Raw genomic sequence first — 26,610 nt, 5'->3', positions numbered from 1 at the left:
CATTTCAAATTCCCTTGCCTGGAGGTGCTTGCTGCAAGTTTTAATGCCAACATGGCCACAGTTTCTCATAAACAAGTCGCCATATTCAACAAGACATGCTTTTCATTTTCAGGAAATGAAAGTGTCATTGTACGAGTCGATCAAGAAATGCACTCAATGTAGCAGCTAAAGGCCTGTGCAAGAAACTGTAAGAGGCATACAGATGCGGCTGTATAGATGTATCCTTGGTGAAAGTGATTTCATGAAAAAGAAGCAAAAATTAAAGCAAAAACACACAAAAGTGTCACGCAATTATCTACACATTAACTATTTGAAAGCACTTTTCAACTAGCATGCATGCTGTTCAAGTGCTCCAAGTTAAATTGAGCTCAAAAGTGTTCTTGTCAATGGAAACAAAAATTCCCCAATATCTCCAGCAAATAAGCAAAAGTGGAAAAAATCAATTTTTTTACTCATGATGTAAGTTAGCGTTTCTCCTCCTCCACAATTACATCGCATCATATCACCCTGCTTTGACAATAAAGCATTCACTTCTGCAACGTATTCCTACGAGGCGAAGAGGTGACGAGAGCATCCTACGCCAGAATGACTCGGCAGGATTTCTTTTGCACTCCCTACATCCCCACACTCCTTCCCACATACTGAATCACTGCTCACTGGCTGAGGCCCAGTCTGTCTCAACTCCTCCTCCTCTCATCGCTTCTCTTCTCGCTTCTGGAGCCTGTGATCAGATGTGAGTGGATGCTGACGCTTTCTGCAGCAACGCTTTCAACCATCAGCTCAAATTCTGGTCAGAAGGGTGGAGGGTGGGGGGGAAGAGAAAAACTAAAAAAAAGACTGTTGGATGAGAAAGAAAATGAAAAAAGATTATAGGAAGTCTGAATGTCTGCAAATATTTTCAAACAACTAGGTCAAGAAAATTATAAAAGTACGTTTCTGAACACACCTGCACTAATATCTTGCAAACCAGACTTTTGGTGTAGTGTTTGTGTCGTTAAAGTGTTTTAAGAGGAAACAATGTTCTGGCATGTTCATTATGTAAATACTACAAAAAAAAGATATCGCCTCATGTTCTTTTTGTACTCTCGCTGTTCTTTTGTGCACAAGGGATGATCTGAAAACCGTAAAATAAATAGCAGCATTTTTTTTTATGACATTCTTATTATTTAGAATTACAGTTTTCACTCATTCTTTCATGTTTGGTAAAATTATCTCATTGCTAAATATAATAAGTTGACTAAAATTCTACCAAAATATATAGTGCAATATTGGAGTGTTTTTGAGCAAATGACAAGTACAGCTGAGGAACAAATGAGGAATTATTTGAGAGTCTATATATGTTCTCTGTACCCAGAATGCATCATTATACAACTACTGGCCAGGATGTAGTTGTACAGTAAACATCTGTAAAACTATTATGTTTCAAATTGTCACCTTGTCCACAACTTGACAAGAGCCGGTCACATTTTAAACATTTGGGAGAGAGAAGAAAAGTAAAGTTAAAAAGATGGGACAGAGTGTCAGAGAGCAAGTATTTTTATTAGTTTAACAGATCTGTCTCATTCAATCTTACATGTCACCCCTAAAATCTGATGACATTGTTGCTTGGCTTCACTTCAACAATCAGGCCTAACTGCAGATGACATTTGGAGGAAATAAAAAAAAGTGCAATATTTTGAGCAATAAACATGTTTCGGGGGGGGGGGCGAGGTGATAGCTGGCTAAAAAAAACAAATCAGAAAAATATTCTGTGGCGTTAAAAATTAAATATTGATTGTCATATTCTGTGATCAAGGATTCAAAGACAAGCGATCTTTCCCTTGTTTCGTCTATTCTGGAACCTTGAAGAATGAGCCCTTTTTTAAAAAGTATGATTGAATTATATTAAAATGTAAGAAGCAAGGTCAAGACCAAGGGAAGAATGCCAAAGAGCTAACCATGTGAAGTCAGCACAGACCATTAAGATACACATTTTTCTTGTCACAGGTGAATGGATGGTTGACCGCTTGCGCCACAGTAAATTCATAATCAAATATTAATTCCAGTTATACTTCCATCGTTTTTTTTATTTAACTATTTGAAATGATTTATGTTACATTTCAATGGCAAGTCATTTGGCCACATGTGCCTCATTTACATCAACTACAGACACTAGTGAATCAGAGTAGGCTTTCAAATTCATTCACATGGTGGCATGCTTTAGGCACCGGGCTCCATTTCCACTTGTCTCTAGCCTTCCACAGAACAATATTACTGCATATTGAAAGAATGAGCACGGTAAACTGCTCCATTTCAAAAGGCACACAGGGAGGCTTTAAGAGACACGAGTTACGGTAGATAAAGGGGCAGTACTGGAACACTCCTCCCCCTGTATGACTTACATTAAGCATTCTGTTCAGCTGAGCCTGAACAGAATCTCCTGCTTCCTTCTCCCCTTTGACACTATCTAACAAAGCAGTCTGGCACTGGGATTGTGTCCAGACCCACCTTGATATGGCAAAATCTCCTAGGTGACTGCTGTGCAGCGATTCAGGGTATGGCCTTCAGCTAGTGGAATTACATCTCCTGTAGGTTAGATAATACTAAGCTAAATTAAAAAAAATGTCTCATATTAATTATGAAATCCGTTTTCAAATGGCTCAGTCTGTTTTTATTGACTGAAGAGTTTGGCTCCTTACAAGTTTCTTCTGGGTGTTTTTTTTAGGTCAAACTAATTTAATAATCAGACAAAGATCATCTGAGTAAAAACATCTTGCAAAAGTAACGTCATTTATTAAGGGAATTTAAACTACAAATGCTGAAATTTACCATTGGGCCAACAGCACTTCCTACTGTGTGTGGGCTCACCTGCCTTTCTTTTCTACCTGTTCGCTTTCATTCTGCGTCTTAGGGCTTCTTGTGAAGATGCTTTTGAGAACACACTCAGAGAAATGATGCACCCAAAATTCACCCGAAAAACATAAAATGCTGCTAGATGTATAAGACCTTGTCTTCTGCTGCAGAATGATAATTATTTTGTTATATATTTACTCAACAATAAAGGTATATGTATTTGCTACCACACAGATAGCAGCCTTTAGAGTGGCAAGACAGAAATATATTTGTTTTATATATAGTTTTACCTTGTCATGTAGATGACAACTATTCTTTTTTTCTTAACCCTTTCATGCGTAGTGGTCACTACAGTGGACAGCTATCAAAAAGTCATTTTCTTGTGCTTCTTGTGGATTTTTATGTTAGAAATGCACACAGACCACTGAAGTGGACACGAATGCATCATAAAATACACTACCAACTACTGGCCATCAGCTGCAAATGCAAGAAATTATTTTTGTTAAATCCAATATGGCCGACAGACAAAGAAAGCATGCCGACTGACTCTGTCCCTCCTTCTACTGTAGATGACTCTTGCAGGTAAAAAACATATTGTGACATCAGATAACCCCTAAAGAACAATATTACTGATTCATTTTTTCAAATAACAACTTTGTATTTGGAGAAAATTACAACTGATCACCTAAAAAAAATAAAATAAAATATATTATTTTTGACAATATTTTCCCTACCTTTTTTATGCCTTAAAAAAAAAATGGAAAAGAATCCTGACACAAAGCATCATAATTCATGCATGAAAGGGTTAATTTACTTAGATATGCATCTACCAGCAACTGGGTTTAACTTGGGTGACTGATGTTTTAATTCTTGAGCTGATATTCATTAGATGATGCAAAGTATTGCAACGTGGCTAATCCTTTTAGACGCAATACTTTACTTTAGAAAAAAAAAAATCAAAGTACAATCAACGTTGTTAAACTAATCTGCATAAAGCTGATACAAAAAAGCAAAAACCATAAGCATTTGATCTATCGATACCATTTTTTGTTATTCCAGTTGTCTAGCTTTTGATTTCTCATAAATCTTCAAAAAAGAACCTGCTATTTTCTCGTGCTACAGAAGTTGAACTTCTCTTCCCCCCACATTTGAAACGTGTCAAGTGACTTTGCAGCCCCTTCTTTCCCATCGTGACATCTCTTAAGCAACGCAGAAACTCCGCTCTTCTGCAGCGCCGTGACTTGAGGTCATTTCGTTCAAAATGCTTACTAAATGTCAGAGGCGGTCAAGCGCCTCTACAAGAACACAATCCGCCCTAAAAGCTGCTGCTGGCCACCTGTCCATCACATCAGCGCTTTCTCGGGTTATTGCTTATGACGTTTAACCCCTTCACGTCTTTTTATTGAGGCAAATCACTGTCAGATGATATGATTGGCTATGATGGATAGTGGATACGTTTGTGATTGGATGAGACAGTGGGCACAAACTTCCTTGAGGTGAGGTTATTCTCCACTTGCTTCTTTGAACTTGAACAATATTTATAAAAAAAAAAAAAAAGATTCTAAGACATTTGGAAGAAATCAGGACATTTGTTTTTAGCTTTTTAATATTTATAGAGGCATTTCTCTACCATCACTGAACGTTTTCTGACTATGTGCAAAAGAAAGTGAAATGCACTATTTTTCACTTGATGCTAAATATAAAATAGCTGTTAGCTTTGGTAGTTGGAATGTTTGTAGTTTTAGTAAAGTCACTGGATGGAATCACTCTGACATAAGATGCAGAATCAACGCTCTGATAACCGTGAACAAAACAGCATCTATAAAGAGGCACATACAAGTCTTGCAGCTGGGTAAGGATCACACCTGTGCCAACGCGATGGGAAATCCTAAAGAGCAGAGAAAGTAACCCAAATAGCAAGTGTTTAAATATCAGCAGGGACAAACAGAGAAAGTACAATAGAAGCTGAGAAGCAGCGCCGCTCCGGGAGCATCTTTGCCCTGCAAATGGTTTTCCAGGCGCTGAAACAGTGCTGCCAAATGAAATGCTGTCTGTTTACATACTGTACAAGTGCAAAAGCTAGCAGTTGACACAGGCAGCAAAGTGTGATTCTGCCCCTGCTCGGAAAGTCACAGTTCATATTGCACCAGTCCGAGTGTGAGGGTCTCGTTTAGAAGAAAGAAAAAAAAAAAAAAAAACAATGACGCTGACATCCCGATTGTCATCTGCTGTAGTTTTTTTTTTTTTTTTTACAGACAGATTACCTCTCTCTGTTGAACTTGAGGGAATGGAGGACTGCTGGTCTTTTCTGCCTCAGGTTCCACAAGTGGACGCTGTCATCGGCCAAAGCACTCACCAGCGCTCCCTGTTACATCAGAGATAAAGTTTTAAAATTTTTTTTTTATTTTAACTTTTCAAAAAATAAAGTCCAACATTCAGAAATACATGAGGTTAAAACAGAATTTTTTATAAACATGTCCTCAGACTGCATTCCCTCCCGCCCGAGAACATTAATCACATTCCCAGGCAGTTTGCTCGCAGGTAACGATGATGATTCATAAGATGTATAAAAGTGTATGTGTGCATGTAGGAGGAACTAAAAATCATCTCCATCTCCCCGGAGGATTTGTTTGAGCTGCTGAGTCACAATCACACAGACGCAGAATCACACGCGTGCGCACACAGACAAAACGCACACGACTGAGCATGAAATGCTGCTTTCACCAAATACGTTTCAAAACATAATCATGTTGGTTTTATTAAGTGACTCAGAACAGCCTGGAGGTAATCCAGACCACGGGCATGTTTAAGACTTCCTGATTCCCACTCAGAGCTCGCCGATATTTGTGTCTGTCTTATTGTTTTATAATAATATATGGATAGAATTTTGAATTTAGTTTGAGCCATTGCAAAGGAAGGTATTGTTTGAGTTGTTAAAAGTAAAGGAATAACAACTTTCTTCAAAAGCTGTAATTTTTAATTTCAAAAATGCTTCTTTAAATGAAAACAGACTATCAGCACATTAATATTAATGTTTTTAATGTCATCTGAGAGCATTATTTTTCATTTTTATTTATTTATTTAATTTTAAATCAGGGTTATTCATAAGCACATTAAATATTAAATGTATATTTCTTACTGCTATTGTCTTTGTTTTGAATTATATTACACACACATTACTTTCCTAATTACTCCTTTAGCATAAAGAAATATTTTGCATTAAGAAATATTTTCGAACAGAATTAAATTCTGTTCAAAATAGAGGAACAGGAATTGGCTAAATCCGGCAGATACAAGAAACAGATTCAAAAATGGACCACAAATCTCTGATCACAAAACATTGGGATTGAATTCATTCAAAACCTTTCTAGTCAAAAACACAAAAGGTGTTCACAACAAGTCAAATTCATCCATCCACACCTGTACAATACATCAACAAGCAACTTGGACTTTTCCAAAGGACTCTTCAGGCTGTGGCACAGCAAAGCTGAAACCATCTGGCATCTGAGGCATAAAAATCGAAATGTGACCCACCTCATTGATGAGAAACTGGAGCTGGATGACGGCCGCGCCGCTCTCATGCTGACAGTAGCATTCGACCCCCGGACGACCAAACCTGGAGAATCTCAGTCAAGAACTATAAGCTCTGCAGATATACGAGTTTGAACATTAAGGCTTTAAAGTAAGAATACCACTTTTATTTACTTCTGATTGTAGCTTCACGAAATGTTTACACAGATAAGGATGTTACTATGCTGATCTGTCTCTCCTCTCACATGCAAGAATAAATTGGTGAATATTCTCAGTCATCTTTGTATAGAGTTAAGTTGTTACAACTGTCAGAAGAAAAGTAAGAAAACCCTGAACCAACAGACATGTTTACTGAAACGTTCAGCCCCTTTGAACTGTACAATTAGGACCGGCAATGCACAAACTCGTACATATGAAGCCCCATTTTGACTATATGACCTTACAACATCTTATTATTTCCTAAGACTTTTGTGAAAATATTTTGCAGACTGTCAAGACGAAAGCAAAACTCTTTGGAAGACGCATTCATCGCTACATCTGGTTTAAAATACGATTTAATGGAAAAGAAAATCTGACGTTTACATGGTGGCAATGTGGCAATTATATTGACAAAACCATGAATTTTCCTCTCAAGCAGAAAATCCTGAAGGAGAATGTTGAACAGTTCATGTCCTTAAAATTCAAAACACTTTCAATAAATGTTCTCCGGTTTGGTTCAAGAAACTGAAAGAAACTATTAACAGAAAAAAAAAATGTATTAACCTGCACTCATAAACGCAACTAACTATTATGTTATTATAACTAATAACTATTCAGAAAGGCATTGAGTTACACTGGAAGCGGATGCTGCTTAAGCATGAAGGCATGAATTAACAGTACAATAAGGTGACCTGGTCAAACAGTTGTGGACAAAAACAAAAGAAACTTCCAAAACACTATCAGGCAGACATTCATAGAAACTGAATCAGGACTCAAAAGGTGGACATTATGCAGAGAGAACGAAAAATGATCCCAGAGAGAAAATTGAAGTGAGAGTACAAATGCAATTGGAAGAACTCTTATGACAGCTACAGAGAAAGGACAGAGCAGAAGGGAGGAATTGAATTTCAGAAGTAAACGGAAGAAAAGATAAACAGGAGGAGACGGACAGAGAATAAGGGGCTTCACTGTTCAAGGAGGATGAATGAGTAACCTTACTGATTATATCCATTCATTCTCACCCAAGAACGTCAGCTGGGGATGGCAATTTATCACGAAGGGAACATGGAGGAGTAACCATTTTAGAGTCAACAACACTACTGTTTATCAAATATGTGCATGCACTGATGGAAGTTATTTTATTTTGAGTCAGCAAAGCCACCAAGCTGCATGTACCTGCAGACATGAAGACATTTAACAACCATAATTTGAACACCTTCCTTAAATCAACAAGCATAAAGCAAATAAGAGAAAGTAGGAAGGTTCCCCCACCTAAAAGTCTCAGCAAGATATTAGAGGGAAAGGAGCTTCTCACCTTCCTCATATCTGCTTCTAGACTCTTCAGGTGAATTATATGCCATGTTATTTTCTCTTAAAGAGGCAATTCGAGGATTAAATCTGAGCACCGAGGATCCCTTGACCAGAGAAAATATCCACCAGCTTTAGTGGATTTAAGCCAATAAGCCTCCAGGGGGAGTGAAGACACTTGAACCGCAAGACCAGGAGGGTGCAACCAAGTCAGTAACAATCGAATCTTCCACCAAGTCATGTGGACTGCTTAGCTTAAAAAGCATGAAAATTATTTGGCCTATTTAACCCTCAATGAACCTCTGAGAGCCAAATCTGTCCCAGAGAATGCAGAAGGTACTCAAAAGTATGAAGATATTTTATTAAGAATACAAATCAAGGTTCTTCGGAATCCAGATGAGAGTGATGGGGTAAAGTGAAGCATGAAAGATTGTCTGAGAAAATAAACACATTTTTTTGGTGCAGAGTAAATATTATAAACAACCCTTAAACAAGGACTGTGTTTGATCAAATAGAAATACATAAGCTGGTATTATAACCAAATGTAATTATTACAGCTTCACAAACTGCCTATGCAAAATGTATACAGTCTTAAATCATGACATTGCTTGTATTTAAAAGGAAAAATACTAGTTCCACTGTTACTAAGATAACACATATTATCATCATAACTAGTGTGTTACATACCGAAGGTTTTGAAACTGTGACAAAAGCAAAAGTTGTGGTAGCTGGGAGATATTTGGCAGCAAAGATGAGTCATTTAAGCTTACATTTTAAAAGCTCCCAGTTTAAACTGAAGCAGAAAACGGTGGAAACCACTGGGTATTAAACGTATGTAGAAGTAGTGAGCTTTTAGGAAAGCTGAAGCCCTGTGACCAGGGTTCAAACTGTTTCTACAAGCTGAAATTACACTGATTAACATCTAGTGCTGGTAAGATTATCGGGCGCTGTTATTTTTGTTTTTTTATAACAAAGATAATGATAATAGTAGGAAAAGTCAAAAAGGTTATATGACTCACAAAGTCACAAAAACAAGCAGGTCTCCCTGCAGATCTGTGTAAATCTGGGAACTTTAAAAAAATCGTCCTCTGCTCAGAACCCGTCCTTCATTTCTGCACAGAACGTTAATGAGCATAAATGCAGCAGCGCAGCGAGGTGTTAGGCACAATGCTTTGGACCCAACAACAGTGCAAACCAGCCAACTCGGAGTGAGTTAATTGAAAGCTCTGTCCTAATGTTGCCTGGCAACCAAATCTTCCAGGGGTTGAGAAAGAGAGAGGAAAGGATTTAAGGTTGTGCTTTTTAAACTGCTCATTTCGCCTTCTATTTGAAGAGAACAAGCCGTCCGACAACTCCATTATCATAGCACACAGACACACACACAGTGACCCAGACGGTACTTAAAAACATCTTGAAAATGTATTAATGTCTTTGCATTTTGTGTGCATTTAAATGGGAGATAATTCAAAGATCATAAGTCATGGGGTTGGTATAGTGATCAAGGTAAATAAACACAGGAATCATATCATTTGCAATGAAGTCAATATTATTAAACAACGCTTTTGCTTTATTTTTAAAAAAGGAAACGTATACTTCCTTCTAAATGCTTCTAAATGTTGTATTACAAGATGTTATGTTTTCCCTCAGGCGAGACGTTTACTACAATTTTCCATGGACAGGCTGGGTGGAAGGAAACATTTTGTTCTGCACATTATTTTAATTTAACATTACTAATCTTTGACAGTGCTGAACAAAAGTCTGTTAACTGCCTTGTAAGAAATGGTGGTAATCATAAACATTCTATGTCCATGACAGACGATAAATAAGTGCAACAATGAATCAATCCAAATGAAGACCAGTGGTAAAAAGACTTGAAACCCGGCACTTAAATTTAGCAGATGTTTAGATTTTTTGCTCAAGTGTACACTTAAATCAATCAATTCAATTTATTCTAGTAACTAACTATCAATGCTATTTTAGGAGCAGCTTTCTTCATTTTAAAATAAAAACAGTTAACCCCACGAAGCCAACGCATAATTTTTCACATACCTGGTCTCCCCAAATCTCCAATTTGAAGCCCTGTTTAAATAATGAGCAGCACGTGTTTAATGTCTATTAGTGATACTCAAATGCATTTAAGCCTAAAACATTCTGTCCCTTACCGAATTAAAAAAAAAAAAAAAACACCCAGCACTTTCCGAGAAAAGATCACCGACATCTCAGCTGTCCATATTTTTCCACCGTTTTAACAAACATGACCTAAAGTTCCTCTGATGTGCCCCCTCTCAATCAACGTGGGCCAGGCCTCGCAGGAGATGCTGCTGACAGGAGCATTCCTCATTCCTTTTAAGCCGAGTGAGGTCTCTATCCCGGTCCACATCCTCTCCCCACACTGCACCAACTCTATAAGTAGACAGACTGGCCGCGGGCAGCGATGGCAACAAGACAAGAGTACAGGAAGACAGAGAGTGAAAGCAGAAAGTGGGTCAGCTTCGTGTCCCGTCAAATCCAATGAAAATTTCTGGAGCTTTTCTAGAAGTCAGAGTTGACTGAATTCACTTTCATATTGCTCTTCTTGTGTCTATTTCTGTCCAAGCCACAGGCCTATTTCCTTATAAACAAACGCTAAATCGCTGGGTATTTGGCTAAGTGATACGGCTGGAGAACACTGGAAAATTATAAAAGTTTCTGGTTTTTTTATATTGAGGGATATTATTAACAAACGTGTAGCTGAAAATAGATGAGATAGACACCAGAAGAGGGGCTTTCAGCTTTTAGATTTTCTCCACTATTTTTTTATTTTTATTTTACTTGAACCGATATCTACCTGGTTCAAAAGAGAAAAAAAAATATGCACACCCTTTCTAAAATACTGTATGTTCACAATTTCTTCGAACACTGAAGGGTCAGAAAATGTCAAAGTGATGCACGCCAGAAAAGAATGAATGACGAGAATATTTAGAAAGAAAAAGAGGAAAAGCAATAGGATGGAAGGTGGGAGAGAAAGCGCCAGAGAGAGCAAGCCTGGGAGCATCGAGTTGCTATGACGTCGGGCCTGAAGTGACGTAAAAGCTAGCCACTCATACATCACTCTGGCAGGGAGGGGGTTGGGACCAGATCAGAGTCTGATCTGCAATGGGCTCAGAGGAAGGAATCAGGCTACTGAAGTTAGGAGGTAGAAAACAGAATAAAGTGATTGAAAAAAAAAAAACTGAAATAGGAAAGAGAATTAGCCTGAGAAGGACCAGAGCAGGACCAGGTTTAAACAGAGTTAAATTCACAACCCATTTAAATTATGAAAATGGAAGCTTAGCTGTTTGTTCCCACAGTACAAATCTTCCAGCCTACCTTGACCTCAGTCTATCGAACCGCTGTCTGTCACCCGTCTCTCAGCCAGATCTGATTTAGAGGCTGCTGAGAGCCGATTTCCTCCACACAATTGATCCTGTAATGATCTAAGCCAGTTACTAAGATACACACTTCTAAAAAAAAAAAATCGAACTTTGGGTTACTTTACAAGAACAAAGTAGAAGATTTTCTCCTAACCTTCTCAACAATTGTACAAATTTATCAACCGTCTTCTTATTTTGAAAAAGTCAACATTGCAATGGTCACTGCATGCCCTCTGGGGAGGGCATGGGGTGGGATTGTTGTTTTTTGCTGCACCTATATTTCTTCTGTTTGTTAATTTGAAGTAAAATATCTTCAAATATAATTTCTTTGAATCATTATGTTATGGTAAGCAGCACAATCATACACACAGTTTATAGGATTACATAATGCAAAGAAATCAACTGTGAGGCAGGAATCTTAACTCTTCAGGTTTAATGTCTTAAGACAATAAACTTGACAAAAGTTAATGAAGCATATAATAAACTTCTCATTTGTTGGTAAGCTGTGTTAGCCCAAGTAGGAGTAGTCAACATGAAAGGTAATTATTCAAAGGGATAATAGAAAACTGTCATTGTTGGAATGAGACAGAGCTCTGACTTGATGTAATCAGAGCTCCAGAAATACAGAAAATCCATAAATACAGTAAAAAAGACTAAGGAGTAAGCAAGATCATTATATAGAACATTTCCAAGCATCCTAGGTTATTAAAAGATCATTATAAACCTTCAAACGATTAGTCTCAGTGGACTGCAGTGTTTGAATTCAAGATTTCAAAGGATAAAAAACTAATCTTGAGAACAGAGATCTGGGGTATAATTTAACTCAATTCCCCACCTCACCATCTGCGCGCTGGTTTCCCCGGACTTCAAAATGAGTATAAGTAGGATCAGAGGGTCAGTGTTTGCCTGAGGAACTCAACATTATCCCGTCAAGTGTTTTTTTTTTTTTTATAAAGATCACAACCTCTTCGTGGAGAATTAAGTACAGCAGTTTCAAGGCGTGTTTTGCGCATATGTTACATTTATAAATGAGACCCCTGAACCGATGTTCTAAAACATGTTTTATTTTTTATTAAAAAAAAATTAAACAGCCATTTATTAAGTAATGGCTGTTTGGAAACTGATCAATAATCCTGCCATCAGTATTGGGTTTCTTTGGAAGAAAAATCAGTGCAAGGATAATAAACGACAGAAGAAATCTAATCTGTTAGAGCTAGATGTCCTAACCTTAGCTTGAACATTCACAGATGCAAAAGTGAAGATTCGGTTTCAACTTTTTAAAACAATATTTCTGACCTTTGCCCATTTTATTACTATCGTCACTGTAAGTTTGCGCAGCAATGTTCTTTGTTGTTGACTGATCAGTTTTAAAGTTTTCCTCTAGGGGACATTCCACCAGTTTTTATTCTGAACCTGAGATGCAACAAAAAAATCTGGAAATGATCATAACCCAAGCAAAAAGACACTTCAGGGAGGTTTTCAATTGTCGCTTAGCAACAGTAGCAATGACTCCCATCCCGCAAAGGCCGCAAGCTAAATCAGCTCTGCTCACATAGGTCTTCACCCCTTGGGCTTAAGAGACTTACACATTGTAGCACTTTAGGGCCCCCCTATGACTTATTTGTGTTAATTTGTTTTCCTTTCCCCTCATCTGCCAGAGCATTCAAGCAGCCCATGATACATCAATGACAGGAAGAGCCTGGAGAAGCTATGAAAACCCAGCTCCCTCATGAGTTTCATAGTCATAAGCTGAAAAACAAAAAAAAAGCATCCACAAATCTTCTCCTGCAATCAAACCGAAATGCAAGTAACACACTAATGTCATGTTTAGGCCCGATCACAAAGGCTACATCGCAAAAAGATAAAGACCCAGAGATGGGAAAACTGGTGATTAATTTGTTTAACACATCCCTTGTATAAATAATCTCCCTCGACACATTTGATTTATTATGCCTGCAAACAATTAAACTGCTTTGGAGCCACTAAATAATGGTCACTGCTTCAGTTTGCACGCACTTGCCTTGGAAAGCACTTTGCTGTGCACACACATGCACATTTTCAACTTCTACATCTATTATGGTCCCTGCTCCAAAGATTCATCTACATGACATTCTTGACAATAGCTATTTGCTGAGGTACACAGTTCAACATTGCAGCAATCCTCAGAAAAAAAGAGAGATGTGGTTTCATAGCTGGCAGAGAGATCATATATTTTTCTGGGGGTGGGGTTGTTGTTTTTTTCCATTTCTACACTATAAATTAGCACAGAAGACATTAAACTATGAAAGAACACATAGAATATTCTGTATGTTTTATATTTAAGATTCTTCAAAGTAGCCATCTCTTTCTTCCACTACCTTGAAAATATTTGGCATTCTCTTAGTCGGCTTCATGAGGTAGTTCACTGGGATGATTTTTAATTAACCCATTAATTACCTTGTCAAGAGTTAATTTCTGGAGGGTCTTGCCTTCTTAATATGTTTGAAACTATCAATTGGTCGGTTGTGCACAACTAGGGCAGGTTCAGAGGTCTATACTGCAAGTAATCATATTTGACTAAAGTTGTAATTCATAATATTGCACTAGCCACTCACCTAAAGAAAGCAAAATGATGGTTCAGCGTCAATTTAAGACATGAATGTCAATAAATGCTTAAAAGTTTAGGACCTTAAAGAGTATTGCAAAGTTTAGTTACAAAGATCACCAAGTGCAATGATGAAACTGACTCATGGTGCCCAAACTCAGCAAAAAATAAAGAATAAAGATGTTTTAAAAAATCAAGCGTTACCTCTGATGTATGGATTTAGCCGCCTCAAACGGCAAACTACCAGCATCTCAAATGAGAACTCGCATCTCAAGAAGGCCCATCTCAACATCAGAGAAGACTGAATCAGGCCTCCATGGCCAAATTGTATCAAACAATGCAGATATGAGAGAAAACAACAACTAGAAGAAAAATACTTGGACATTCAATCACAGAAAATCTGTTTGCTCCAAAGATTAAGATTTTTGATTCAATTGCCATGTCTTTGAGATGCAGAAATGTTAAGCACATAATCATGTTTTATTCCTACAGGAAAGCATGAAGGAGGACGTGTGATGATTTGGGGGATTTATTCTTAATTTAAGGCACACTGTACTAACACGGCTACTACAGTATAGGTAAAAACGGGTCTAATTCACCGTCTCATCTGAATAGTTAATGTTGAGGCAAACTCATGTTATGTAAAACTTCTGATGTACGTGTCCCTGCGTCACTTTTGTGAATGAGCGCCTGACAAATTCTTGTATTTTCTCCTTGAAGCTGATTGGCTGGAAGGGGTTTAAAAGGAACAGGCTCCACCCACCAGGCAAGTGAGGGACTTCAGATGAGGATCTTGGCACAGAACAGAAGTGTTGAAATCAGGTTGGAAATCCAATGGTTCTGTAAATTAAAGGCTGGAAAGAGCATGAGGAGATGGAGAAGTGCAGGGGGAGGTGGGGGGGGGGGGGTGGAAAAGGAAGCTGGAGGGGATGAGGGGGTACAAACTCTGAGCAAAATAAATGTTGAGTCAGCTGAACAGCTTGCGGCCGATCTTTGCAGTGAAGGCATGCAAAGCATAAGAGTAGAAGAAATTTTGAAAAAAGGCAGCATGAGGTGAAAATAGAAAGAGACAGAAGCAGAGGGTGGGAGGGGCTGTCAGGAAGGAAAAGCAAGTGAAAGAATTTTTGGATGAGGAGACACTACATAAAGCAAAAGAGACACACACACAACTAACAATAGCTGTGCATGAGATAGGTAACTTGTATTCTTTCTGCCAAATATAAGATATAAACCTTTTCTGCAATGGAAATCAGTTGGTCTATAATTTCTAGCAATGTCAAGCTAATTAAATGCTCTACGTTACAAAAAGGAATAAAGCTCAACGTGGCATAACAGAATATTACTACCTGATAATTTAATAACATCACATGTTGTCAACATTTTTGTTTCGATTGACACAGCACGTTCCAGTACAAACTGTAATAATTGTGAAAAAAATCTGAGAAAAAAAACAACATGGTATTTACAGGCCAGCAAGTCGTGAACAAATATACATACTAAAAGTTGACTGTTCAAAAAATGTTTGCTTTTGGTTTCTTTTTGGTATTTAAATCCTTGGATCAATGAAACCATGACAGCATCAGATTTTCAAAATTGTGTGTTGTCTTTGGTTCTGAAATCTAATTTAAATACTAAAGACCCAACTCAAATTAAACGATATTCAAGGCTTTTAATTCTCACTTGACTAGAGTTAAATCAAGGCAGAGAGCTTGATGCTCAGGGAAAAAGGGCTCAGGCCTCAAGGTGGAGATGGCTTTTTCGCAGGCAGAAAGTAAATGAGACTGAGGCAGAGCAGTCCCAGCCCTGGGGACGGCACCTGAAAGAAAGACGTCTAAGCCTCTGGGCCAAGACCGTGTCTCCACTGGATTTTTTTTTTTGTCAGTCTTGCTCTGAGAAGGAATTCAGTACAGACAGTTGTTGCCCCAGCGTGAAAAGCACAAGCGGTTTTCCATCAGTGAGAGTCAGAACCGCTGATCTTTACTGCATCACCGTTTGACAGGAATAATGAGCATAGGAACGTTTAGGATAATTTAAGAAAGTGGTGTGGGCTGCGGTTAACATCCAGCCTAGTTGCCATAATTTTTGATCCCCCATAACTTCAAAATATAGAATTAACACATTGCTTTATGTTTTAAGGTAATTACAAAAAGAATGGAGTCTGACGCCTTTTAAAATGGTGTATTCAATTAAAAATGGAGATGAAAATATACTGAAAGAAATCAAAAGGAAAGCGCAACATATGCAACTTCGTGGATTACATTATCTACAACAGTTTGTTTGTGTTGCCCATATTTTACATGATACTTATCAGCTTGGTACAGGATGATTAAGTATTCTACATGAGTGCTGGACCAAGGACAAGCACAAGTACAAAGCTGCTGTCTGGCTGCTGCCTAGCTGCTGTCCCTATAAACTTTAAAGCTCTAATATCATCTAAAAAAAATTGCAATTTTTTTTCCACTCCAACGCTTGCTAAAAGTAATATTTCAAATGAGAGTGTACGTATAGAGTTTTGAGAGATGTTCTGGTAGACATGCAACTGAATATTCAGAACTGCATTTTAATGCTAATCATGTTTTCATGCGATTCATAATAAAGAGCAAGTCAGCCTTAGAAAGGGGCATGAAATGACAGGATAATCTGAAAAGGGCTTATGTTAGGGATGGAGATCCACTGTCCCGAGACCCTATTTAACAGGCTGAATCTCTCATTGTCATGGAAAGTACAATACAGTGCAGAGCATGTACATAGCGTCAATTCATTTCTACAGTGACAAAACATAAACTAAGCAGGACGTTCAATTTTGCATCGTAACTGACAGACGGCAATATGTGAAGATAGAAATTTGAGCAAATGCAAGAGCAGTGCGACAAGTTTGCCAAGACCCTGCTGAAACCAACAGGTTTTAGCCATCTTATTCAACTATTCCCGCAGGCGTGCGTGGATGTGCTAAGAGGGTAATACGGCCCATTGAGACTGCACGCTGTATAACGAGGGAGATTATTACCTAGCCTCACTATATGAGGGAAAAAGCTGATATTTTCAGTTCAGTTTGCAGTCTGCAATAAAATTGCCGTGGGTAATTTTTCATTTTACCGTAAAATTAATCTCGTCTTTAATCCCCGGTGAGTTTTACAGGTGTGATGTCGCTGTGTGTTAAAGTAATGCTCCGACTGGAGAGGGGAGATGGGAGGAGCGCGCCGGTTGCTGTGCTAAAAACTCAAGGCCCATCGATCCATCATGGAAGTAGAAACTACTGGTTTGAAGTGTACTTTCTACTCATGAAACCATTAGTTACTACTGTGCAGTAACTATACTCCACATGAAACTGGAACCAAAATATTCAACTACCGAGTTTTGGATTTGCAGACCAGCGTTTCGTTTTGTACCACCTACTTGTGTTTCTCATTTTTTTATATTCAACATCTATAATAAAAAGGAGCTAACTAGCAATAGAGAAAGACTTGTGACAAATGGAATAATCCAAAATTAGAAGGGTGCTTATTGAAATTTGGTGAGTGGGATTAAGTTGGTTGGTTATGTAGCTGATAAGTCAACAATATGCATTCGCCATTTCTCACTTGGTATTTCAATCCCTTTCTAGACTTGAGATGCATTTCTAAAAAATATTTCTTGGTGTTAATATTCAGGGATTGTTAACACCATGGGTTACCAGCTGAGATTCACAAATGTATATTCTATGAAATAACAATTTTTACATAATAAATACTGCCTGTATTTTCAAAAAAAAAAATCTCTGGGGGCATTGGTTGTATGCTCACTTTGTCTGAACCTCTATCTGCTTATAACAGAAATAATCCCTCATGATGTATGGAACAAAAGCAAATGCACAATCCTCGCATCTCCAATGGGCTTGTAGAGAAACACTCATAACTCAGAATATTGTATTTTCTCGACACACATTTCACTTCCGTAGTCGTAGCTTTATACATATTGAACATTGTCCCTGCAGATTTTAAAGATCAAGAAATGATAGCGATGTCCAACCTATGAGAAGGTTAAAAATATATAAACATTTTAGTTTAAGAAAATTTTTTAGGTGCCTATTGCATCACCCAGACTTGCATTATACTGGCATAAATGTAATGCAGGCAACAAAGTGGATCTATATGCCCTTTCTCATCATTCATTTTGTCAGCTGAAGTCCACAGCCAGGAGAACGGAATCATTTACTGTGGATTTATTATACAAATCCCCACATTCTTGTCTCTAAGCATCTACTTCTCTCTCATTTACAAAAAATCAAAAGCGATCACAAGTCTCAGTGGAAGAAGAAAAAGGAACAAAAACAGGTGTACCACTTTCAAAGACAAAACCCAAGTGGACACTTTAAAAAGAGTATGAGGGGAATAATTTAAGGAAAACACCGCTTGGCTTTATACCAGCGGAAAAGTGGGAGAAAGAAGTCTTTGACAAGTTTTCTTCCTTTCTATGAATAATGAATGTGAGAATCGGGAGCAACCACATGCATTTAGATAGCTACTTGTGTTACACTTTTCAAGTGGCAGAAAGAGAAATGTGTTCCACCTCTGCAACTGAAACCTCATCTCAAATTAACATCATACACATTTGTTTTACAAAATCATTACTATTTTAAAATGTGTTCCAACCAGGATGAAATCCTTCAATCTAAAAAAAAGAAAAAAACATGCTCTGCTTTTCTTGTACACCGTACTAACCGGTGTAGTGACTAAAGAAACTTGGAAACTGCGTACAGTGCTAAAAATATCTCGCAAACAAATGCAGATATCCCCCCCCCAAAAAAAAAAAAAAATTTGTCCCCATGCAATCAAAGTGGACCGCTTTTCATATGTGTCCTCTCATCTGTCTGGACTCAAGCATTCACACACAAACACATACTCACCCTCTGGCATTGATATCAAACAAATCTTTTCAAAGGTAAGTCCATGGGAGATCAGCCACTGCTGGCCTCTAATGTGCTTCCATGTGCCAACCGATGCAGAGCCAGGCCTTGCTTTCAAGGTGCCTGCAAGCTGCCAGTAAAGCAAAAATCAGCATATTGCCAACCATGCAGTAGCACCTCGGTCAGTGTGTTTTATTATTCAGTCTCCATTCAGCCTTGTGGTGGTCAGAGCTGCAAGGGGTGTGGAGTTTTGTTTTATTGTTTTTTTTTTTTATCCTTTCTGTAAATTTTGTCAAGACGCAATTGGATGTAAACAAAGCAACAACCTCTTCAATCACTTCAGCAAACGCTTTCATGTGCAAACATCATCAACAGACGCCAAGACCTCACTAATTGAAGACTTTGTAGCATGCAATAATCTCTGTGCCCTTCACTGCTTGGGAGTCCATGTAACGATGTATTAAAAACCCTTACAGTATATCCATCCAGCACAATCTTAGAAATGCTGCAGTTTAAGAAGCAGCTTTAGGGCATTTTTTTTCTTTTCCTCCCCTGTCCTCCCATCCCAAAATAAACATGGGACCTCATCCAGCCGTGTTTGTCACAGTTCTAGCTATTTTAAACTTCAAATTATGGTTCCCACTGTAGATATCGGTACACTTACCTACAAAATGTGCACACCCCTCTGCTAAAACAAGTTTTGTGAGAAATATTTAAAAACCTTTTCCACATTTAATGCCACATATATCCCGGACATATCCTGAAAAACAAAATTCTGTCTGAAGAGGGATTAAAAAATGAAAAGTTATAGTAAATTAGTTGCATAAACATGTTTCCCCTTAAGCTGATATTTTCTATAATACCTTTCTGACTATTTAGGCATTCAGTATTCGAGAATTCACACCTCCGATCAATTAAATTGAATTTATTAATCCAAAAGGAAGATTTCTTGATCTTTCACACATTTGCAACCTTAGCAACCTCTTGCATCCTTTATATATCTGGGCTAAAAAGTAAGATTGGAAGAAAAGGCTTCCATGTTGCAAGCAAAATATCCTGACTTGGCTAGAAAACTCTAAAACAATGTGGGAAAACATGGTATACTTGGACACAATATCAAAAGATATGTTTGGGAAAAAAACTGACATTTAGAAACACCAAGATAACATTCTGCTCACAGTGAAATATAGCGTTGGCAACATCATATTTTCTTAGATTCGGTCATTGTCAAGTACATCAAAACACCACGTAATCAGATAGCGGTTTCTCTAGAAGCAAATACAATTTTTGGAACTAAACTAAATCTGAAAATATGCAGGCTAATCTGAAGAGGTCTGCAGACTAGAAAAAAAATCAATCTTGTATATTTGCACAATTTTTGTAGGCGAGAGTCGCCAAATATCCCAAAGACAAGCTGTGGGGTGCAAATACTCTGACCAAAACAAGAAGACCAAGTGCTGGAATTGACTCCAAAGAAGGTGTATGGCTGAGTAGAGTTGTGAAACTAGGATGTTGCAACATTTTTACTTATGTTATTTGTAATTTTCTTCCTAACATGTCTGGAATTTTTTTTTTGCTTGTTTGTTTGTTTGGTTTTTTTATAAATTGAAATTCATTTATCATGGTTTCTATTTCTTCATCTCACAAAGATGGCAGCTTAAACCTTCAGCATTGTAATGTATAGATTTATTCATGTTGACGGATTGAATTTTCCATACATCACTCCCTGTGGGCATAAATTTTGTTGTGTCTGCTTCAGGACTAATTAGACACCAGCCATACAGAGTAGCGCTGTCCCTTTGCCAGAGGAAAGAGGCATCTTGCCAAGACCCGCACAGCATATAAAATATGAACCTGAGCTCTGTCCTTTGCTCTTCGATAAGAATCAATGGCCAAATATTCCCAGCACTTAAGTGGTAACCATTAGTGAGCACCCACATCCACGTTTGCACACACACTCACTGAGGAACACACACACACACACACACACACACACGCACACACACACACACACACACACACACACACACACACACACACACACACACACACACACACAGAGCAGTGAAAGTGTCCTTCGGCTGGAGGACAAAAGTTTAAAGTTCCCCATGTTGGTGACCATCTGCCTCACAGACGTTAGGCGCTGTGCAGTAATTTATGCTTCAACAGGTTTCACTTCAAAAAACAGACAGGGTTTTTTTTTGAATACATATAACACATTTTTATATGTATTCACTAACATTTTGACAACAATTGTTAAAGAGGAGATATATGACTTGCATTATTAAAATCAACTGATGCCAGGAGATTACTTACGTAAAACTAAAAAGGCCTGAAACAATGAGATGCAAGGATACCAGGTGATTAATTTGGTAGCAAATAGTAATTAATTCCTGACCAACTGGAGGGAAATGGAAGCACTAGTGGGGTCTCATCTGTCTTACTTGTTTTAAGTCACAGCAGCATAAAAACATGTTTTATTAATCACTTTCAAGTTTCCTTATTTGTGGCCTGTGCCCTGCATCTTAAGTTAAGTTGCAGGAGTTCATTACAGCAGTGAGGTTAAAAAATATTTGCTATGACTCTAGGAGACAGGAGATCTTGGGATCTTTTCTGCATGGAGTTCACATGTTCTCACTGTGCATGTGTGGGTTATCTCCATAAACATAATGGTTCCGTTCATTGGTCGCTCTAAATTGTCCTAAATTAGGTGTGTGCACCAAGTGGACCTTTGAACATTAGGTTGGACCTGTATAATTGTAGAGTAATATTGTATTCTTATACAAGTGTTTTAAAATCAACAAGTTATGAATCTTTACTGTCCTTGTTCAGAACTTTTAAGAAATTTACCATCTACAGTTTCTTAACTTCCTTATTATAGCCAGATGTTTTTTTTTAATGACACAATCTTGGATGGATAGAGTGATGATGGTGTTGATGCTTATAGTGTAAGGATTCATAAAAATAGTATAAAAGATTTGTTTTACAAAGACAAAAAACAGTGAGTGAGGACTGCTTTGGTAATTGCACTGAAGTTACTCTTTGAAGTAAGTAAATCAGTAGATTAAAAAGAAATCCTCGGCCCATATGGCAGGATTAGTTGTGTACATTCACAAATTATGTGACGTACTCATTTACACATCACTTCTAAGACGTCCATTCTCCTACATGTAATAAAAGTCCATACACAGGATCCAATACTTCTGTGTTGTGTTGTTCCATAATAATAGAGATTAAGACAGACAGGTGAAGACTGAAGACACAATGAAGAGACAGCCCCGAATATAATCACCATATATAACTTACCATATATAGGCTTCTGGGTGGGTTTAAAGGGAGTACAGATTACCACAAAGGCTGTTACATAAGTCAAGAGGATTGTCTGTGTTTGTAAATGTGGGTATTTGCAGACATGCCATGTGGTGTGGAGGGCACACAGGGCAGGGCGCAGTCAGTTTCATCACTGTGTGTTTAGCAAAAGTGTGCTTAGCATGTGGGAGACAGAAAAAGGAGAAAGAGGAGAGTTCAGGGTGACAAAAAAGGAGAAAGCAGATCTTTCTCGCTCTGCTGCTAATCCCCTCTGTCGTTTTTCCGCTTCTCTCACTAGTACCATCACTGTCATTTTTATCTGTATCACCTCTCCGTCTGATCCCTCTTTTTTCCTACTTCCTCCTCCTCCTTGTTCCATCACTCCTCCAGGACTCCTGCTGTGCAGCCAGCTCAGGCTTGTACTGGTATTCAGAACACACCTGCGCACACAAAGAGCAATGCTGCACCGAGATTTTGAGTTTTGTGTATGTATGACCAATAACATTTGTGTGTTGGCACCAAACTTTTCCTACCCTCTGAAACTGGAACAACAGGTGCATCCGATGGGGTTTCTGTGAGCATCAAGCCTCATCTACGTAAAGCAGTTATCCATCTCTTTTTCCTCTTTCCAGTCATAAACAGAATTATCCAACTTTGCTTCCATAAAGTGAAGGAAGAAATGCATAACTCCTCCAATACACACCCCTAATGGGTGAGTTGTTTAACGTCAGGTGTGGGCCAGATGATAATATCAAGGCACCTAGATTTTAAATATTCTGCCTTAAAGCCTTTTTAGAGATGCCAAGTGAAGTTAAAGACTTTAAAAGTAAAAAAAAAATAAGTTACGGGTAAGTTAATGGTGCTCTCAAAAGTGAGAGCACCATTGTTCCCCCCTTCCCCACCTCTTGCTGCACATTGATAATTTGCCCGATAAAGGAAGGGTGCTGTACGTTTTCCCTCACTCACCGAGAACTCAGACATGATTTCTCAGTTTTTCCTGCAATACACTTCCCCAAAGCAGAGCTGAACCCAATCAAAAAGGTCAAGTTATGATGTCTGGACCTAAGGTTTTTACTAACCCGATTACTAACCTTTGCTCTTACTCTCGGCCATTCCATAACAGGTCCCTCTTTCCCCCCTTACACACAGACACATCATCATCCTCTCCAGAACTGTCTCCTTCACTGCTTACCTCTGCTATTCACTCTGTGCTCTTGCTAAAACCTTCATCTCCTCATTTCTTGTCACCTGGTTCAATTTCTCCAACGTATAGTTCTCCCTCCAAACTCCTTGATGAATTTCCATACGTTAAAATTTAAGTTGAATATCTTATGCTCACCTTCACAGCCCTCCATGGCCAGGACCCGTTCTACTTTACAGAATTTCAGTGCTACACTACCATTCCCCTCTCTCCCAGTCAGAAAACTCCAACCTCACACGTCTGCCACCAATTTCAGAACCTGGGGGAGAGACGCTTCAACAGCAAAGCCTCCTTTCTCTGGAATGCTCTTCAACAAAACAATCAGACAACCTGCATTTAAGTAAATCATGTGAGCATCTCTTCAAAAGTACTTTTAAGATCCAAATTAATTTGGATCTCCTTTGTTTTTGTTTATTTTTTGCTATTCAAGGAGTTTTAAAATTTTCTATTTGCACTGAATACAAAATCTCCTAATGGACAAAGATACAACCAATGTACACACACTGCTACAACGGCCTAAGACATTAAAAATGCAAGGCACTGCAGCAACAGCTACTAAAAGAAGCAGCAGCAGGGCCGGCTGTGGCTCCGTATGCAGCGATCCACCAAAACAAAGAAAGGAATTAAAAAATTAATTAAAATCAGTAGGAGATCCATACGGAGTAAAAACAATGACAATTCAAACAATCTTACAACCCGATATTTAAGGCATGGACTATGGCTGTAGATGTATTTATGAAGTTAACTCAGCAGCAGCGAATTCAACAAGTTAATGTTCTCAATATCTTTCCTCATTGTGATATCAACACTCAATGCCTGCGTCTAATGTGAGGGTAAAGTGCTGCCAAGCACCAGACAGGAAGAGAAATCCGGCCAATAGAGCCCAATTGAGGCTTAATAGAAGCCTAGTGGCAGCGCTGGCTGAGACTTCCTCCACTGACTGCTCATCATTCACTCCCACTGGCGTTTGGGGGATGGCAGGGGCTTTTGGTGTATCAAACAAATTAGCATCTTCGTCGCTGAAATTAAAGCAGTGATGCACAAGCTACAAGTTTGTCCCCTCCCTCAAATACTGCACTTGTTTTGGTTTAGAGTAAAGATGATTATTTCTGGAAATGATGGGGTCAATCTCTTGATCTGGCAGTACACAAACAGCCAGAGTGCCTGATTATAGTTTGATCAGAAGCCAGTCGTTTCCCTTTCAATCTCTGCAAAAACAAAAACAAAAAACCTAACCACAGAGCTCAGAGTCAAGACACTAGGAGCAATATCTGCAAACCAATAATAACTAATGTGAATATTGCAGTGTTGCATAACTGCTCTGTGCTTAAGTGGAAGAGCAGCTTCAACTGCATAATGTGTTCAGCATCACCTCGCTTTTACATTTGACACTGTAACATACATGATTTCAACATCGGCTTACACAAGATGCCATTAATGTTTTGGAAATAAAAATAAATGTTTTTTGCATTCGCATCACAACTCAGAATACCCATACCACACATTAGGGTTTTCATCATACTGAAATGTTAAACTCCAACACCATTGCAATGCAAATACAAATATTCATTACATAATTTTATTCTCAGTAATAGGGATTTTTCATTAAATTAAAAAAAAAAAAACAGACCAGAAAGATATGTTAAAATATGGCATTATTTGTACTGGTGTAAATAGTGAAAAACCAGTAAGACAGGGGCAATTCATCGGCAGCTATCTAGTTAGAAAAAAATCCCAAACTACTGCGGTAATTTTGCCCCTTCATCATTCCAAACGTTTATAGTTTTAGGTGTCTTGTGCCCGATGGAGCAAACCTGCCGTGTTACAGGCGTTTCAAATGTCAAAAACCAGCTTGGTGTTTTGATTCCAAGTCATCAGCGGTCATCGGGCAAAAGGGAAAAAGTTTGTGTATGTGTGCAAAGTTACGTACCATCTCAGAAAGTGCTGCAAAGAAATGTGCAAAAATGACTCAAGAGTAAGATTACATAATAAATGCTGAATCCTTTGGAGCTGCTTCAACTGTGTGCAGGTCCTTCAACTATTAGATCATTTGGGGACACTCAGATTGTATAAAGGCCCATAAACTTTCATATTCAGGACATTAAGGATGGAGGGGGGAAAGAAAACAAGAGGCTGACATCAAAGTAAAAGGAACCCAGTTTGTACTGACCCCTAATCATACATTCACGATACACAACAGGGGCAAATCGGAGGTGACACAAATTCACAGATGGGACGGAACTTGGCGTTCCACAAAATCTGGTTCCTTTCTTCATTTTCAGACACATATTAGAATAAGAAACAGTGTGACGGCTCTTTTGGACTCCAGACAGATCAGTTTTTGTCTAATTTCCCTTCTTCTCTGAATGTGGTCAGCCTGCAGTAATTTCATCATTAAACTAGCCCTCCTTCCATCTCGTCTCTTCTGTCTGCAGAGGGACTCTCCTGCTTGTGTCGCAGTGAATGACACACCAAGGTCACATCAAGCTTTCAGGTGTTTCAAGATTCTTGTAATGCTGTTGACTCTCTGGCAATTTCTAGTGCGGTGGAGGAAAAAGAAAGAAAAAAAGCTACTTTCAAAAAGTGCTCAGAGAAACTGATGTCATTTCGTATAAAATATATTTGCATTGACTTTCTTGCATCAGACCTACCATTTTTTTGTTATTTTGATAGCACAATCCATTTTGTACTTCTTATAGTGAAAACATTTGAAGCAACCCCACAAACAGCTTTGTTGCAGGCACGGACGATTAATATTAGCTCTCATGTGCACTCAAATATGGGCCTATACATCACAAACAAGCTAAGAGCTGCAGGGGGGCGGGGTTGGCACTGGGGCATGAAAGCCTGAGTCATCATGCCATGCGACATGTGTGCATCTTCTCTCAGGCGCTCAGCATGGCGGCATAGTATAATATATAAATTGGAGCAACAGGGGGATTGATTCTTGCAAGCACTTTCATTTGCATACCCTTCACTAACAGACAAAAGCACCAAAAATCCAGGCCATCACAGCTCCAGTTGACTGAGGTTTCGGACACGGGCTTTACTCCAGATAAGTCCATTAGAAAATGCCATCTATTGAGTCTGGAGCAGCAAGGCTTAAGCCACTGAGATGATATTAAGAGCCTGTCTTTTCAGCTAAGCAAAATTTCAAGCATTTCCTTAATGTGATGCTGTTGGCAATAGGCAAAAATGCTGCAGCCTCATAAGTCCATCATTAACTGTTGGTGAAACAGGACTAAATATTTTGAAAAGTAATTTGTCCCTGTGGCTTTCTAGGGAAAAAAAAATACTGACATCACCAAAGGCAAAGTTAGATGTAAGCTCCAAAAGAAGCACAAAAAACAAAAAATATGCTTTTATGGCT

General features: G+C 38.4%; 1 protein-coding gene across 5 annotated transcripts in view; it reads right to left on the bottom strand.

The window, feature by feature from the left end:
- The window catches only part of stxbp5a (syntaxin binding protein 5a (tomosyn)), a 102,197-nt gene that overhangs the window by 59,438 nt on the left and 16,149 nt on the right, over window positions 1-26,610 (bottom strand). For all 5 annotated transcript variants that reach the window (XR_014085612.1, XM_081602525.1, XM_081602526.1 and 2 more), the window contains exons 3-4: window positions 6,367-6,448; window positions 5,097-5,197 (exon numbers count right to left, since the gene is read on the bottom strand). Coding sequence is in view for 4 of the 5 variants with exons in the window: in XM_081602525.1 (XP_081458651.1) it covers window positions 5,097-5,197; window positions 6,367-6,448 (183 nt within the window). In the remaining variant the exon portion in view is untranslated. The remainder of the gene's footprint in view (window positions 1-5,096; window positions 5,198-6,366; window positions 6,449-26,610) is intronic.

The sequence above is a fragment of the Poecilia reticulata genome, chromosome 21, assembly GCF_904066995.2.
Source record: "Poecilia reticulata chromosome 21, P_reticulata-male-v2, whole genome shotgun sequence".
NCBI classification, from domain to species: Eukaryota; Metazoa; Chordata; class Actinopteri; order Cyprinodontiformes; family Poeciliidae; genus Poecilia; species Poecilia reticulata.
Note: the sequence above shows the minus strand (reverse complement) of the source record. Positions and strands in the feature narration are given on the sequence as shown.